Here is a 14,394-nt window from a genome sequence, read left to right as displayed (position 1 = left end):
AATAAGTGAAGACCTTAACCTTAAATCTACACACGTTATTTGAGATAAATATTGCATACTTTCAATTATTAAATGAAGTTTTTTTTAGTATGGATTCAAATTTTTTAAAATTTCAAGGAAGTGGTGGGGAAAAACATTCTCAACAAACAGTTGAATGGAAATGGTATGAGAAACCATTTCCTGGAAAACTGCCCAAAAGAGAACGGCAGTCCAAAAGGAAGTTTTCCATACAGGCATGCAATGTTGTCATATTCTGCTAAAAAATGTCTTTAGTTCAGGGTTAAAGGTCACTTGTTTAAGTGCGTATTTGTCACCCAGCATTCAAGAATCATAAAGACTAAAACAGAAGGTGATTATCAGATCAAAGTATTTTGCTGTACTGACACGTTTTTTCTTTTGCCTTCAATGTTTGTTTTTTCAAAATGCCACTGTTTGCTTATTTATTCATGTAAATGAAGCAGGAGATAAATAGCCTGTAATAATAATCTAACTTGTGGAGTAATTCTCTTGTGGCATCAGAATGCTAATGTTGACCATGTATCAAAATGAAAGCCACATTTACGAACGCTGGGGCCTTCCCACTCTCAGGAATGTTATCTTTCTAGCAGATCATCGTATTTTATATGTATGTAGGTTTCCCATCATCATCACCTGTTTTCATGGCAAAAAATTTCTTTTAGATTTATGGATTTTACCAAGACCACGTTTTCCGAAGTGTATTCCATGAAACACCAGTTCCCCAGAATGTTACTCATTTAAGGAATCTATGATCTAATAAGTAGAGGATAAGCCCCTGGGTAAAAGAAGTTTTTAAAATATCTATTTATTTGTATATTTTTACTGCAGGTTTTCTCAAAACATTTTTATATGCTAATGATGCTAATGAATATTGGGAGTCTCTTGGAGGCTGTTTTGCAGAATTTCCATTCTGTTTTGTTTTTTCTTTCTTTTTTTTTTTTTTTTGCGGTATGCGGGCTTCTCACTGTCGTGGCCTCTCTCGTTGCGGAACACAGGCTTCCGGACGCGCAGGCTCAGCGGCCGTGGCTCGCGGGCCCAGCCGCTCCGCGGCACGTGGGATCTTCCCGGACCGGGGCACGAGCCCGTGTCCCCTCTGCATCGGCAGGCGGACTCTCAACCACTGCGCCACCAGGGAAGGCCAGAATTTCCATTCTTATTTCACATTTTAAACCTTATATCTGAGAACATCTCATGGGACTAGCATTTCGAGAAACATCTTTGGCCAGATGCTGAAGTAAAGAAACATGGTAGCTACTTTCCCTAGAAGCAACCTCTGTACATGAATTTGCTACCTCCGAACCTTTCAAAAACAAGGCAAAAATTGTGAATGGCTGATTTCTTCAGTAATCCTCTCATGAGTTTCCAGAGTCTTCCAGAGAATAATGATCACCCTTGAAATATTGGGAGTCGAAATAAGATATCAGCAACTGCTAAGAATTCTGGATAGAATTAATAATTTCTCAGAGACCAATTCTCTAGGAAGATTGGATGCATCCAAGCTCAAAGATGTTAGACTGTAAAGACTAGGGACCATCAAAGCTGGACCTAGACATCTTGGTCCAAGTCCTTTATTTTGGAGATGACAAGAATTAATCCCAGAGAGGTTAGGTGGCATGCTCTAGGTCACAGCTGGCAAAAGTGTAGTTAAAACAAGGCCTCGTGAGTCTCAGTTTAGATTTTTTTTTTTCTTGTAGGATCGCCCCCCGCCTTTATTTGGTAAGGCAATGCTGGCCCACACTACCTTGGGAAAAATACTATAAGCAAGATATTATTCTTCAGATACAGGAGCAAAAACGTCTCATTCTAGTCCTGTAGTTCTTAAACTATAGGGAGTAATGAAATCGTTAAAGCCAGTATTTTCAGATCCCACCATTCAGTGTTTCTGGAGAGGTAGAGCTGGAGAAATGCAGGGCCCAGCTCTGTGCCTTTTTAACAGGACTCAGGCTCTAAAGCAGGTATTCCGAAAAGCGTGGTTTGAGAAACACATCTGTTTGGTTGCCAGTTTAGTTTAGCATTAAATCCCAAGTCCTTTGACTTGGCGTGCTCTATACAACGTTCAAGTATGAAAGACACAATTAATTCAAAGGAGAAAGTAGAATATGAGAAGTCCATCGTGAGCACTGCAGTATGTGTGTAAATTATCCTGAATTGTATGTTCTAACTGGGGTTGTTACAGTGTGGTTTGCCAAATGTGTGTATCCTTCACTTTTCAGAGACTCGGAGGTTCAAAGCTAAATAAACAGACCCCTTGTTTTCTGAATACATTTGAGGCGGAGGGGCGCAAAGAATGCTATTTCTAAGAGAAAGCCTGATAAAAGAAATCTCAGCTGCCTTGCTGGGCATGAATTGGTTCTTAGAAATCAACATCTTGAAGTATTTAGATGTAAATAAATCAGAAGAAGATAGATTATATTATCGTCTACGTATACTTGGGTTTTAAAAGTGAAAGAAAAATTAGGTGGTAAAGTGGTTCTGAGGTTTTCCTAAAGTAGCAGAATTGCCACGAGTAGTAGCTGTATTTCAGGTGCCGTAATCAAACCAACCAAGGAGTGGGAAACAAGCAACTCTCCCTTAGACCTGCCATTTCCTCACAATGCACAGTACTCTGCCCCTGGGCTTCCTGTTCTTCTAACCCTCCCACCCAGTCCTTTTTTCTTCTAACACTTCTACTTCAGCTCTGTATAGACAGAAGAGCACGGAGGAAAGACTGTGTCTCAGAAATGCTGCCCCAAGAGACTTGGCATTAAGTCTTGCGCTCAAATCTAAGTCCACAACCCATCCCAGCATGGAGAGCCTGGAGGGGATTGACTGTGGGGCAAACACGACAATATTAGCAAACATATTAACATATTAAATCAGATAGAAAGGAAGCTATATTAATTATTTTCGTATATTCTGCAGGAAGATCTCTCCCTCCTCCCTTCCCGCCCTCCCTCCCCGCCCCACCCCCGTCCATTGGTTGCACATCTTTCAGTTGTCTGCTTAGGAAACAGAACTACCACGTTCCACTATCTTCCTCTCTCTTCTCTGCATCTGGAGGTATCATTTATCTATTGGGATAGTATATCCAGATGATATCCCGTTCTCACTTCCCTGCTTTCCCAAGACTGATAAAGGAAGACTTACTAAACGGATTATCAGCTTGGGAGCTTCTGCTCCACCAGGTTGAAGGGTGGCTTTGCTCGTATGCTGACTTTGTGCTGATTATCTTCCATTTGCCCCCAGAGACTCTCCTCTTTTCTGTTCTTCTCTGTGCTCTGGGAAGCTGACCTTCCGGGTTTGCGTCATTGCGCTCCCTTGCCCTCAGACTTCGAGCTGGATTTGGCCAACGAGAGGTTCCCGCAAGGAAGTGGAATGCAGGAGGAGAGTGAGGTCAGAATATTTATTCCCTAGCTTCCCCCCCGCTAGGCCAGCACAGATTGACTCCATTGCTCCATAGATCTCATTAGGTGGCCTCTCGGTAGAGCCACTTTCTCTAGGTTCTGGCAGCTACCCCCTCCCTTGCCTCTTCAGGTCTATTGCTGGCAGTCCCAGAGTACTACATTCTCCCTTTAGGGATTGGTTTTTTCCAAACCCTCCCACAACCTGTTGGAGTGTGTCATTTCTTTCCTGCAAAGATCCTGGATGGTACAGCATTAAACTTACAAATTATGTTCCGGTTTTTACTGAAGTGAGAACTGACATTTAAAAGCTTAAATTTCTGTTTACCACTGTATACTTAGCAAGAACATGGTGCCTGGCATATAGATACTGCTCACTACTTATTTATTAAAGAATAAACAAACGAATTGTGTGTTTAGATTCAAATATAAAGGTGGAAAACCTTTACATGTAATTTTTTTGTGCTCACATATGTGCTCCCTTGCTGCAAATTTATTCTATTGCTTTGACAACGCATGGGCAAGTGTAGCTTATTTGTCCTCAAGAAAGTATGTGCCACCTCCTGATAGAAAAAAAAGAAGAAATAGAAAAATAGAAAACAAGACTTATCCAGTCACATTCATGATAATTGCCTATTGAGTTTCCACATTTTGACTCGATCCAGGATTTTCTTTTTCCCTCTTGGATGGACATGTTAATAAAACAGAGCCGTCATTTGGTGTACTCATGTATTATACTTCCTAAAGGAGTGCTGAGTGCATAAACCAGGGCATGAGTCAGAGAGAGTGTCCAGTTTCCCTCTCATACTTGCCCCATGACCACGTTTGGTTGGCTAGCCAGGCTAGACTCCAAAATGGAAATCTAGTGACTTTATTCTTACAGGTCCTTCACACTTAGGAATACCAGTTAGAGACCTATTCCTTTTGCTCAGGTCCTTCCTTTAATGGGCTTCACATGGCTAAAAGTGTCTGCAGTCAGTCACAAGTGTTCAGAGTAGCCCTCTCAAGAAAGGAGTCAATGAGGGATATGCTGCATCCTGCAGTCGAGACAGCCTCTTAGGTGTTAACTCCAAGGAGAACACAGCATGCTTCCAAAGACCTTGTTATGAGGCTTAATCAACCATATTTTCATTTCTAAGACCCTGTTCCAAACGTGTCTGATCCAACACACCAAGAAAAATACCCAACACCACCAAGAACGAGCTAATAACTATTTTTTTCTCCGAGCCTGACAGTGCCAACTGGACACATTATAATGTCCACTCTCTAAGTACCGAGATACCCTGATACATATGCCATTATTTTTTTAAATGAAGTCTCAGATTATCAGCAAAAGGGACTGAACTGTTCTTCAGCATGGGGAGTAACAGAAAGCACTACAGAACTCAGGATAAAATGTTTAGGCTCTTTTAATAATGAAAATTAAGGATATGAACTCACCCAGAATCAACCAAGGAACAATACATTCTCAAAAACTAAATTATGGGCTTCCATTTCCAGTGCTCTTAACCTGCCATGTTGTAGAGACAAAATGTTCTCCTTAAAATACTTATTCTAAAATAGAAAATCAATTCACGTTTGTGCAGTGACCCTTGCAACTGCAGTAACTGGACAAGAAAATACATCAGAAATGACAGTCATATATCTTCCATTAAATTTAGAGCCCTTTCTAGGACCAAGCGAAATTGGTTCTATGTCTTTTACTTGGTTCACTTAAAAAATGAGTCTAAGAAAATAATCAGGGGTAAGATTTGAATGGATATAGATAATTCCTTCCCACACACGGCTCCCTTTTTGTCTCATATTTAGAAATACGAAATAGCCCTTTCAGGTTGGAAATCTTCCCACCAGACTAATAAAGGAGAACCCACTGAGACATGTGACATCTACATCCTGGTTACTGTGGTAGGACTCTAAAATGCTAGAACTTCTTTGACTCGTTTTTTTCCATTAAAAAACATTCAAACAACTTTAAGGACCCAATCACCATGAAGGCTAAGAGAATACGTAGTCAGTGTCAGTTATCAAAGAGAAATAGAAGACTAGTAATAATAATTCAAATTATTTTTAATAATTTTAATAGTTGGAAACAAATCATTCAGACGTATGATCTCACTTGATGCTCAGAACAACCCAAATGAGGTGGGCAAAGTCAGAAGAAAACCTGAGTCATGGAGAGGTGGACACATCTTTTCTCCAAAGTGGCTGAACCAGGACATGAACCTGGGTTTTCTGGATCCAAGTCCAAGGCCCCTCCCACTCTACTGCTCTGTCACCATGGAATGGAAGACGTACTCCAATAAATGAACTTATCCTTTGGAATAGACTTTACCAGAGTGTGTTAGAATGCTGTAGGTGCCTCCTTCTCGATGTTACCTCAAATCCCTGACAAGCAACTTGCAGGCCCATCGTAGCAGCCTAGTATATACAAATGTGTTGATTGGTATACATACAGTACACAAAAGCTAAAATAAATTGTGACACAGCCAGTGGATTTTGGAAATTCAAAAATCTTCATCAACATCATCCCTGAGCAAAGCTGTCATATATAAATTTCTCTTTGATGCACTCAGCTTTTTCTTTCAATAATCACTTCCCCCCTTTTATCTCCTATTGTCTTATTCTATATAAAATGACTGTACCCTTTCAGGTGCCTGAAGGTTTCCACTACTTTCTGCACTCAAGTCAAATACTTCTGCAAAAAAAAAAAAAAAAAAAAAACAACTTCTGAGACTTGTAAGCATTCTGTTCTTTTTCTCAGAACCCATGGTAATATCTGATGCCCGCATCTGCCAGAGTTATCAAAGAAATGATCACACTAGGGCTACACTATCACCAACTGAGAGAATCACTCTTTCCAAGTGTCTCTGCTGGACATTTGTGCTCAAGTCACCCCTCCAGGGATTGGTAAGCACAACACATGAGCTTGAGCTCCACTTGGCTACAGACAAGAAACTTTCCAAGGGGAGAAACGTGAAGACCTCTAGTTTTTTGGAAGTGGATCTGTTTCTTACTTATATCTGAAACACCTTCTGAGCTGATAACTCCTTGGAAAATAAAGGAAACCATACTGCATGCAAATGTAGGTTTTAATATCACACATCACATTATCTATTCCAGATCCTATCCCAAAATGAATGTTCTGGTGAAATGTATTTATTCACATTGGGATGAAACTTAGGATATAACTCTAAGTTAATTTTCTTTTCAAAGAAAATTTCATTAAAATAGATAAAGGCTTTGTTTCAAAGAGAGAGAATCAGAACTAGTGCATTTTGCCCAGGTTTGAGCATTTCATTTGGCTTCTTTAAAAGCTTAATGTTTAAAGTGGCATTTTCAAGATACAATAATACTGACAAAGGAATATCTGTTAGGACGATGGAATAACACCATGAGGAATCAACCGACAAGGAGACAAATCACCCAAGTGGGGAAGGAGGCTTCCCTGTTGACACAGAATCAACATTTACCATGGTTTCAGAAACAGGTAATTGTGAATGGACATAGCTCGTGTTTTTATCTGAACTGAGGATTTTGAAAACTTATGTTTTGACGAGGTCTGATCCAAGTCTCCATGGCTCTCATAGATGGAATGCAACTGGCAACTCTGACTCACGACTTTGTTTATACGCTTGTGCTCCAGCACATCAGAAAAGCCACTGTTTCCCTATAGCTTCTAAGAATGACTCTCAATTAGAGTCTAAGTCTGAATCATTTCTGGTTCCCTTTTCTAGCTTACATCCATCTTCCTTCTTGTATATATGCCCATTATGACATTTTTCAGAGCCCATCAGGGATATGGAATAGACATGAAATACTTTACTGACTTGAAAGGATGCAGGAAAAATTCCTTCCAGTAAGAAAAATTGTGCATATACATTTCTTTTCCCTTGCCAATGCATGGCAGCAAGGAAAACAGAGAAATGTGCTAATATTTAATAAGACTTCTAGAAAAGCCATAGCCTTTATCTCAACAGCCCATATTGGGCTCTTGCTTATATACTTGTCAAATTTTGCCCTTTTGTCTTCTTATCAATCACCATTATTGTTATTTTCAATATCATTGTCATCATCATCACCATGTTTATTGTTATCATCGTCAGTTTGGTTTTTGGCATTTACAGGGAGCCTATCACTATTCCAGATACAATCACATTTCCTAATCACCTTCCATTTCTACCTACTCTATAAAATTTCTCATCGATACATTGCTAATCAACTGCAGTAAGTACTGTAGTCTTCCTAGTCTCTTTGCTGTTACAAGTTCCCTGTTATCTCTTTCTTTTATTTCTTTCTCCTCAGCTCAGCTAAAATCATCTTTGCTAGCCAGCCACTACGACCACTGGTTCATCCCTCAAAAGTTCCCACCCCTTCCCAATGTGTCGTAATAACCTCTAATGGAATATAATCTGCGAAAAAAAAAACCAAAACCCTGAGTCAGTATGCTGTACACCTGAAACTATATATAATATTATATATATATAAACTATATATATATAATATTATATATATATAAATAAGGTACCTCCCTGCCCTCTCAGATGTGGTGCGGGGGTGAGTTGATAAAACATAAATATGCAGAAGAACTATATTAGACTTAGAAAGTTTCATGGGAACACCAAGGAGGAAAAATCGTTTTAGTCTAAAATAATGGGGAATGTTTTACATCTAGGAAAAGCCAAGATCCTCACAGTAAAGAGAATTGTGAGAGCTGTTAGATAATTGATCTGATATAAATGGTCCATGTAAGTAAAAGTTATGAAAGAATATCAGGGTTCATTGAATCGGAGAGTTAAGGGAAGAGGGAGCCAAAAGTCAGTACAGTTCATTAACGTTAGAGTCTTAAATTATATTCACCCATTTCCCTTTTATAAGTCTTTAAAACATCCTGCACTCAGGTCTTTAGGACAGATCTCAAAAACATGGCCATGCTTTGCTATGCTTGATATTCTCCTCATTTATTTATTCTTTAGAATCATGAGAGATGTTATTTCCAAAGGGTGACATCCCCAGAAGAACCAGAAAAAAAAGCTGTGTGTGGAAATTATTGCTCATCCTATGTGGTCACTTAAAGTAGCATTGGCAACATGGGTGTTTGTTTTATTACTCTTTGCACTTTTCTTCCCCTTAAAAAACTTATTTCTAGAAAATAATGAATAATAGCTGCTATTAAACAAGATGCTCATAAACTTGAAACAATTTTCCATCTCTGGTCCTTCTCTATGAAGCTTTCCATGAATAGCTTAATAGGAAAACGTCTCTGCTTTTGTTGGAGTCCTGTAGTATTTTATCTGTACTTCCTAATGTTACTTAACCATTAACTACTTAACTATTTCTATCTAGTATTATATATTATTGTATAAGTATTCATGTAACATCTACTCTGTCCAATGAAATTTTTGGTGGTAGCATCGAAACCTGTTTCAACTCTCAAGTTTTCAAAGCATGCAGTAGTTAGTATGCTTTATGTAGTTCAGACTCAAAAGTTATTGAATGCCTCAGTGAATAAATGTACAAGTGAGCAGGCCCATTGAAAAAGCTGACTCTCGAATACTTGCTCATAGGATTTTATTTCAAATATTGACTTCCATTGACCACAAAATTAATATGAAATTGGGCAAACATGAAAATTGTTTTCAGCAATTAGCTTTTGAACTAAGTTCTGTTGTCTCTTTTGGAAATACTCTATAAGTCAAAAACATCTGTTTGGTCAAAATTCTGACATGTTTCTGTATGAAATGTGCCCTTAGCTGGGTATATTCAGAGGTGCAGCATTTAAAGAAGAAAAGAATTTTGAATTTAGTTTTCATGCTCATATTTGCCAATAATAAAAATTAATCAAACCTCAAGGAAAGCAATCCAATTAAATAGCTAATAAGCAAAACCAAAGCGATGCATGAATTATGACATAATACCTAGAATATTATAGATTTATCCTTTTATAAAATATAAGCACTTCACAATGCATTATTTTAAGTTAAATTACAAGATAAAATGCATTTATTTAAAATATGTATCTAAAAATTAAAACATCAAAAACAATTCAATTAGTAGGTTCTTTCTTATTTCAGTATTTTTCTGATTCAGAGTAAAAATAAATCAAATAGATAAAAGGTAATTTCTAAAAAGTAATTTCTATTAATTACATTTTTGTAATGTTAAACATACAAAAACACCAAACTTTTTGGTTTGTTTCTAATTGAGCAAAGAAAGTATCCACCATCTTTGACATACGCACTTTACAATTCTATGATCTTCTTTGTTAACTTCAGATAAATAATTTCAAATAAAGAATTAGAATGTTTAAACAAGAGGAAACCAAAACTTTGTAATATATTCAGTTAGAGCCTTTTCTCACAAGGTTTAAAAATGAGAGAGGCCTGAAAGTGTATAAAAGGGCATGTTATATATTGAGATGTAAACTTCATTTTGGGAGTACGTATTTAAAACCCAAACCAAAGATTTTGGTGGAACGATTCATACAAATCAAGTGCATCATTTGTTCTTGTATTCATTTCCAGTCCCACTCCCACTTTAGATAACATAGGAAATGTGGCAATAATCTCTGACGTTAGTTTTCTTTGTGCAACGTAACACAAATGAGGAAAGTCTTTGAAAGTGGCAAGCAACATGTAAAATTTAAGCTATTAAATCAACTAGTTGCAAAGAATGCCAAAATGAAATGAATACTATGCTTGTTGTTTTCATTTTGTAATAAAAAGCCCTGAAAAAGATTTTTCAGAGTATTCAAACATCTAGATTTCCCACAGGCTTAATTAAGGTAAGTTTCAGTGAAACCTACCTTTAAAATTTGGCCTGATTCTTGCGTCATATCCCGATGTCCTTCCCATTAATTTGTCCAAGAAATCTGAAGGAGATAGGGTCTGCGAAGGTTGTTTTCCAGACCTGGAGTCATGGTCTTTGCAGAAAGCTGCCCTAAACACATCATTAACTCTTTTAGCAACAATTACATTCTTATCACCTGAGAACTAATGCTCACAGAATGTTTGACATCATGTTTTGTAAATATATTTGATATGTTAAGAAGAAGAAAAGGAAAATTATAAACTCTTTGGTCAACTTCCTAACTTGTACACGGTCTAGAGTTAACTTTAAGTGATGAAAGGTATAAATCCTGAGTCATATCTCCTAAGTTACCAAACTTTGCCGTAAGATGTTTAAGATGATACAACATGCATAGCTTTAGGTTGTAGGTTTTACAGATATACAAAGCTGTTTCTTTCTAGTGTCATCAGAGAAATGAAGATAATTTCTAAAATTTATGTGATTGTGTTAAATTATTTCCCCATGACTTCCAAAACATTCTTCCAGCATTTCGGCCCTTAATATGTCCTCTACTTTTTATAAAAAATACATAATAAGATGGGCAGAACAAAGTAAATCATGAACTAAGCATCCCATTGCTTATTTTGTCACCTGCTAGATTCTGTTCCAGCTTTCAGCTATTAATAATTCCCAATGTGTTTTCTAAAAGAAATAGGTCAACAATGAGCACGTCTGTACTAATATCATTTTATCAGCTGTTATTTATATATTAGCATTTAAATTGTTGACTCTCTAGTATTCGTGAAAAAGAACTTCTAAAGCATTTTGTCTTTTGCATTATCAAAAACACTAAATGGTAATTGGAAAATTTCTCAGACTTCCATTTTCCTTAAAAGGCTTATAAAAAGAGCATATATGGTTTATAGTGAAATGAATTCTTTGACAATACATAGTGGTTGACTGAACGTTGATTTCTTCCATAAAGTATATATTTTACAAGCTTTCTTTTCAGTATTTTGACAAATAATATTGTTAATTCTTATCACTAGGAAAATACCACATTCTTGCCGGTTTTTCAAAGAAGTAATATTAAATATAAGTACAAAGATGATATAAACATTTGGTAAGAGTTAAGAATTGATACAGTCACCTAGAAATACTCACATTCTCATATGCAGATTCATCTGATTAATCAAGTATTATTTGATTATAATGGTGATGGTGGTGGTGATGAAGATGATGATGATGATTCTAATAAAACCCAGCCTACAGTTTTTCTTAATCATAGTAGGAGGTGTGAACCTGAAAGGAACATAGTGGGTTTTCCCAGTACTCATAGGATTATTGCTATATGTTCCATTTCTCTTGGTTCTGTGAAAAAATACCATAAAATGTGGTGAAAATCAAATGAAGAGTCCTACACTTTGTTGTATGGACATCTCTTATCTCTATCTTGTCTTAGAACCTCTTAGCCATTAGGATGGCTATTTCACTTACTGGTAATAATCTGGTATTTTGAGGTATCAATTGATTAGACGATTTGTAAATTAAGTAGAAAATGCAAGCGTGCAAATAATGATTTCTCACTTTTTAAAATTATGCATAATCCATTTCTCATGCATGCATGAACACAGAGATGTCATATTAATTCAGTTTTCATAGGCAGTACATTTCTAAATATACTGAATGGTAAAATGAGATTTTAAATGTTTTTGGTACTTCAAGAAATTTCCTGAATTGTAGTTCTCATAGTATGCATCTGGTTGCTGAAATACAATAGAAGTCCCAAGTTAGCTAAGAATTCGGGTTCTTTTATATTTTACATAAAATGAGCATGCTCCTGGCAAATTAATTCAGTCACTTCCACCATATGAAAAGCACTGCATTCAGTAATCCCTTTAAATGACTTACAGAAGAATTGGAAAGCAAAAAAGAAAAAACAAATCACCGTTATATAGAAATGTAAAGAGCATGCAACTCATCAGAGTATCTTAATATCACATTGGCTGTGAAAATACGTTGAAATGCACAGAGTGGGATTATGCATCATAAAACTTGCCTTTGTGAAAATTTACCACCTTCCCACCATAATTAAGCTTTTTAAAAGAACAAAAGAACTCTTAACTCTCCTTTATAAAAATAACATAATGTGGTCCGGGACATAGAGAAATAGATAAAAAATTGCATGACACGTTCTCTTTCAAACAGTTTTCATGTGGAAAATACCAGCATGCAAAGTCGTTTCACCTACCTGAAGTGGTTTGTCTCTAAGAAAAATGCAAACAAGGCTGTCAAAATGTTCACTAGCTGCCGGTTCATTCCTGTATCTGTGATGCTTGTGGAAAATATTCCCGAAATGATTCCAGAAAGAAGCTAGGACAAAGTATCTATTTATTGTCCAGACTCAAAATCTGGCAGGAATCTAGTTTCCTTGAAAATCAAAAAGAGATTTGGGTTTGTACAGTTTGCTGAGAAAAAACAAAAAGTGCCAGTACTGGGCATCATGGTCAGGTCAGACGGGGGCTTAGGACCATCAGTTAACCTAGGAAAGACAAAGCCTTAGAACTGATGGATCCCCCAGCCGCTTTTCCTGAATAATAAAAATGCTGCTACCTTAATCGCATCACCATGCAAAGGGGGCTGGTGACAATGCCATGCTGGAAGTCGGGTTGCTGTAGCTTTTGTTTTATGTCCTTTCTATTTAGCAAATCCCTTTTCTCTAGAAAATGTTCTCTTTTTAAAAGAAGTTGTAAACGAGGGAGAAGAAAGGACTCTGCGTGCTGGAGTGGGTAGGAAGAAGAGGGCAAAATTGCTGAAATCCTGTGCTGGAATGAGGGCTACAGAAAGACGGAGACGTGATCTTACCGAGCCTATAAATTTCAGCACTCGGACAGCTCCTAGCTCTGAAGTGCGCATGTTTCCTTTTTCAGTCGCTTGGGGCGGGGGTCGGGGAGAGGCATTCCAGAGGGGACGTTCCTGCTATTCCAAGGCAAAGAGTGACTGGCCGTTCCGCGCGAAGGGGTGCTGAAGGGGTGCGGTGATGACCAGGGAAGAGCAGAGGTCAGGGTAGATGGAGAGGGTGAAGAAGGCTAGGGTCTGAGCTCCTGGAAATGCGAGTCTGTCAGTGAGTGGGCGGGACGGGAGTTTGAAGCAGAAAAGAGAAGGGAAATAAGGTCTAGGCGTGGGAAAAGAAAATTGGGCGAAGCAGAGAACAGGATCTAGAGTACTGAAATTATAATAGGGGAGTGGGTAGTCTACTCGTTATCAGTGAAAGCTAGAGGCAAAAGAGAAATCCTGTGCTGAAGAGGAGGGGACATTTCATTGGCATAGAGAAGCCCATATGCGGAGAATGGTTCATGAGGATCGATAATTTAATTTAGAAGCCCTTTATACCTTCCTCGCCCCTTGAGTGTTTTCGTTTGATTTTAGCTGCCGGTTCCCAAAGGATCTCTCTACTTTTTTACTAGGGAAAGCCCCTTCTCTGAGCTTTCTTCAGCGGCTCAAAATCCTTGGGCATCCTCTTCAAGTCACGGATTTGTAGAGGAGGAAGAATACAATGGGCCGGCAGGGGGCAGTAGCAATCTTTACTTGACCTGGTTAAAGGTTAGAGAGTAGGGCTCGGAGTAAGAGCTGGAGCAAGGAAGGGTGAGACTGCGGGTGGAGTTTCATCTGCCCATTCCAGATGTTAATCACCAGGGAGGAGTCAGGTAATAAAGTGTAAATGTTCTCCTAAATCGGCTAAAGAGACAGAAAATAGTGAAAGTTTATAAATCCTGTACAAAAGCATGAGAGGTAACCTTGCTATTTCAAATTAAACTTACAAATGTTGTTATTAATAAAAAAGAGGAAGGGTAGATAGTTCAGTGTAAGTAATTATCAGCTCTGGCAAGGGGGAATGAAAAATGCATGTTCTGCCATGAGCTGGGTGTGTAACCTACTTTTTGTCTGTAAAATGTACCTTGTTCGTCACCTTGGCACTCCACTGCAGATCTTAATTTTAAAACAAAATAAAATGATTAATTTTCAGTCCATAAATGACTAATATGCCCATGGATAAGTTTAAATATTATGGCAGAGTAACAAAGAATTCTGTGTTTTTAAAAAGTAGATTCTGAGAAAAAATGCGTGTTCTTTTCACCTTTTAATCTTAACATAAATCACCTGAAGAGCTTGTTGAAATGCAGATTCTAATCTGGTAGGTCTGATGTGG

The 14,394-nt window shown here is 37.7% G+C and overlaps 1 protein-coding gene across 3 annotated transcripts in view; it reads right to left on the bottom strand.

Annotated features, from left to right (window-relative positions):
- GLRA2 (glycine receptor alpha 2) overlaps positions 1 to 12,874 on the bottom strand; it is a 195,797-nt gene extending 182,923 nt beyond the window's left edge. Inside the window, exons 1-2 of one of the 3 annotated variants that reach the window (XM_065900365.1) lie at positions 12,436 to 12,874; positions 10,201 to 10,334 (exon numbers count right to left, since the gene is read on the bottom strand). In XM_065900365.1, the coding sequence (XP_065756437.1) occupies positions 10,201 to 10,334; positions 12,436 to 12,503 (202 nt within the window). In that variant the 5' untranslated portion in view covers positions 12,504 to 12,874. Of the gene's footprint in view, positions 1 to 10,200; positions 10,335 to 11,348; positions 11,369 to 12,435 lie in introns of those variants that run through there. The other 2 variants (XM_065900364.1, XM_065900366.1) reach the window with 2 other exon arrangements.
- Between the last annotated feature and the right edge of the window lie 1,520 nt (positions 12,875 to 14,394).

The sequence above is a fragment of the Phocoena phocoena genome, chromosome X, assembly GCF_963924675.1.
Source record: "Phocoena phocoena chromosome X, mPhoPho1.1, whole genome shotgun sequence".
NCBI lineage: Eukaryota > Metazoa > Chordata > Mammalia > Artiodactyla > Phocoenidae > Phocoena > Phocoena phocoena.
Note: the sequence above shows the minus strand (reverse complement) of the source record. Positions and strands in the feature narration are given on the sequence as shown.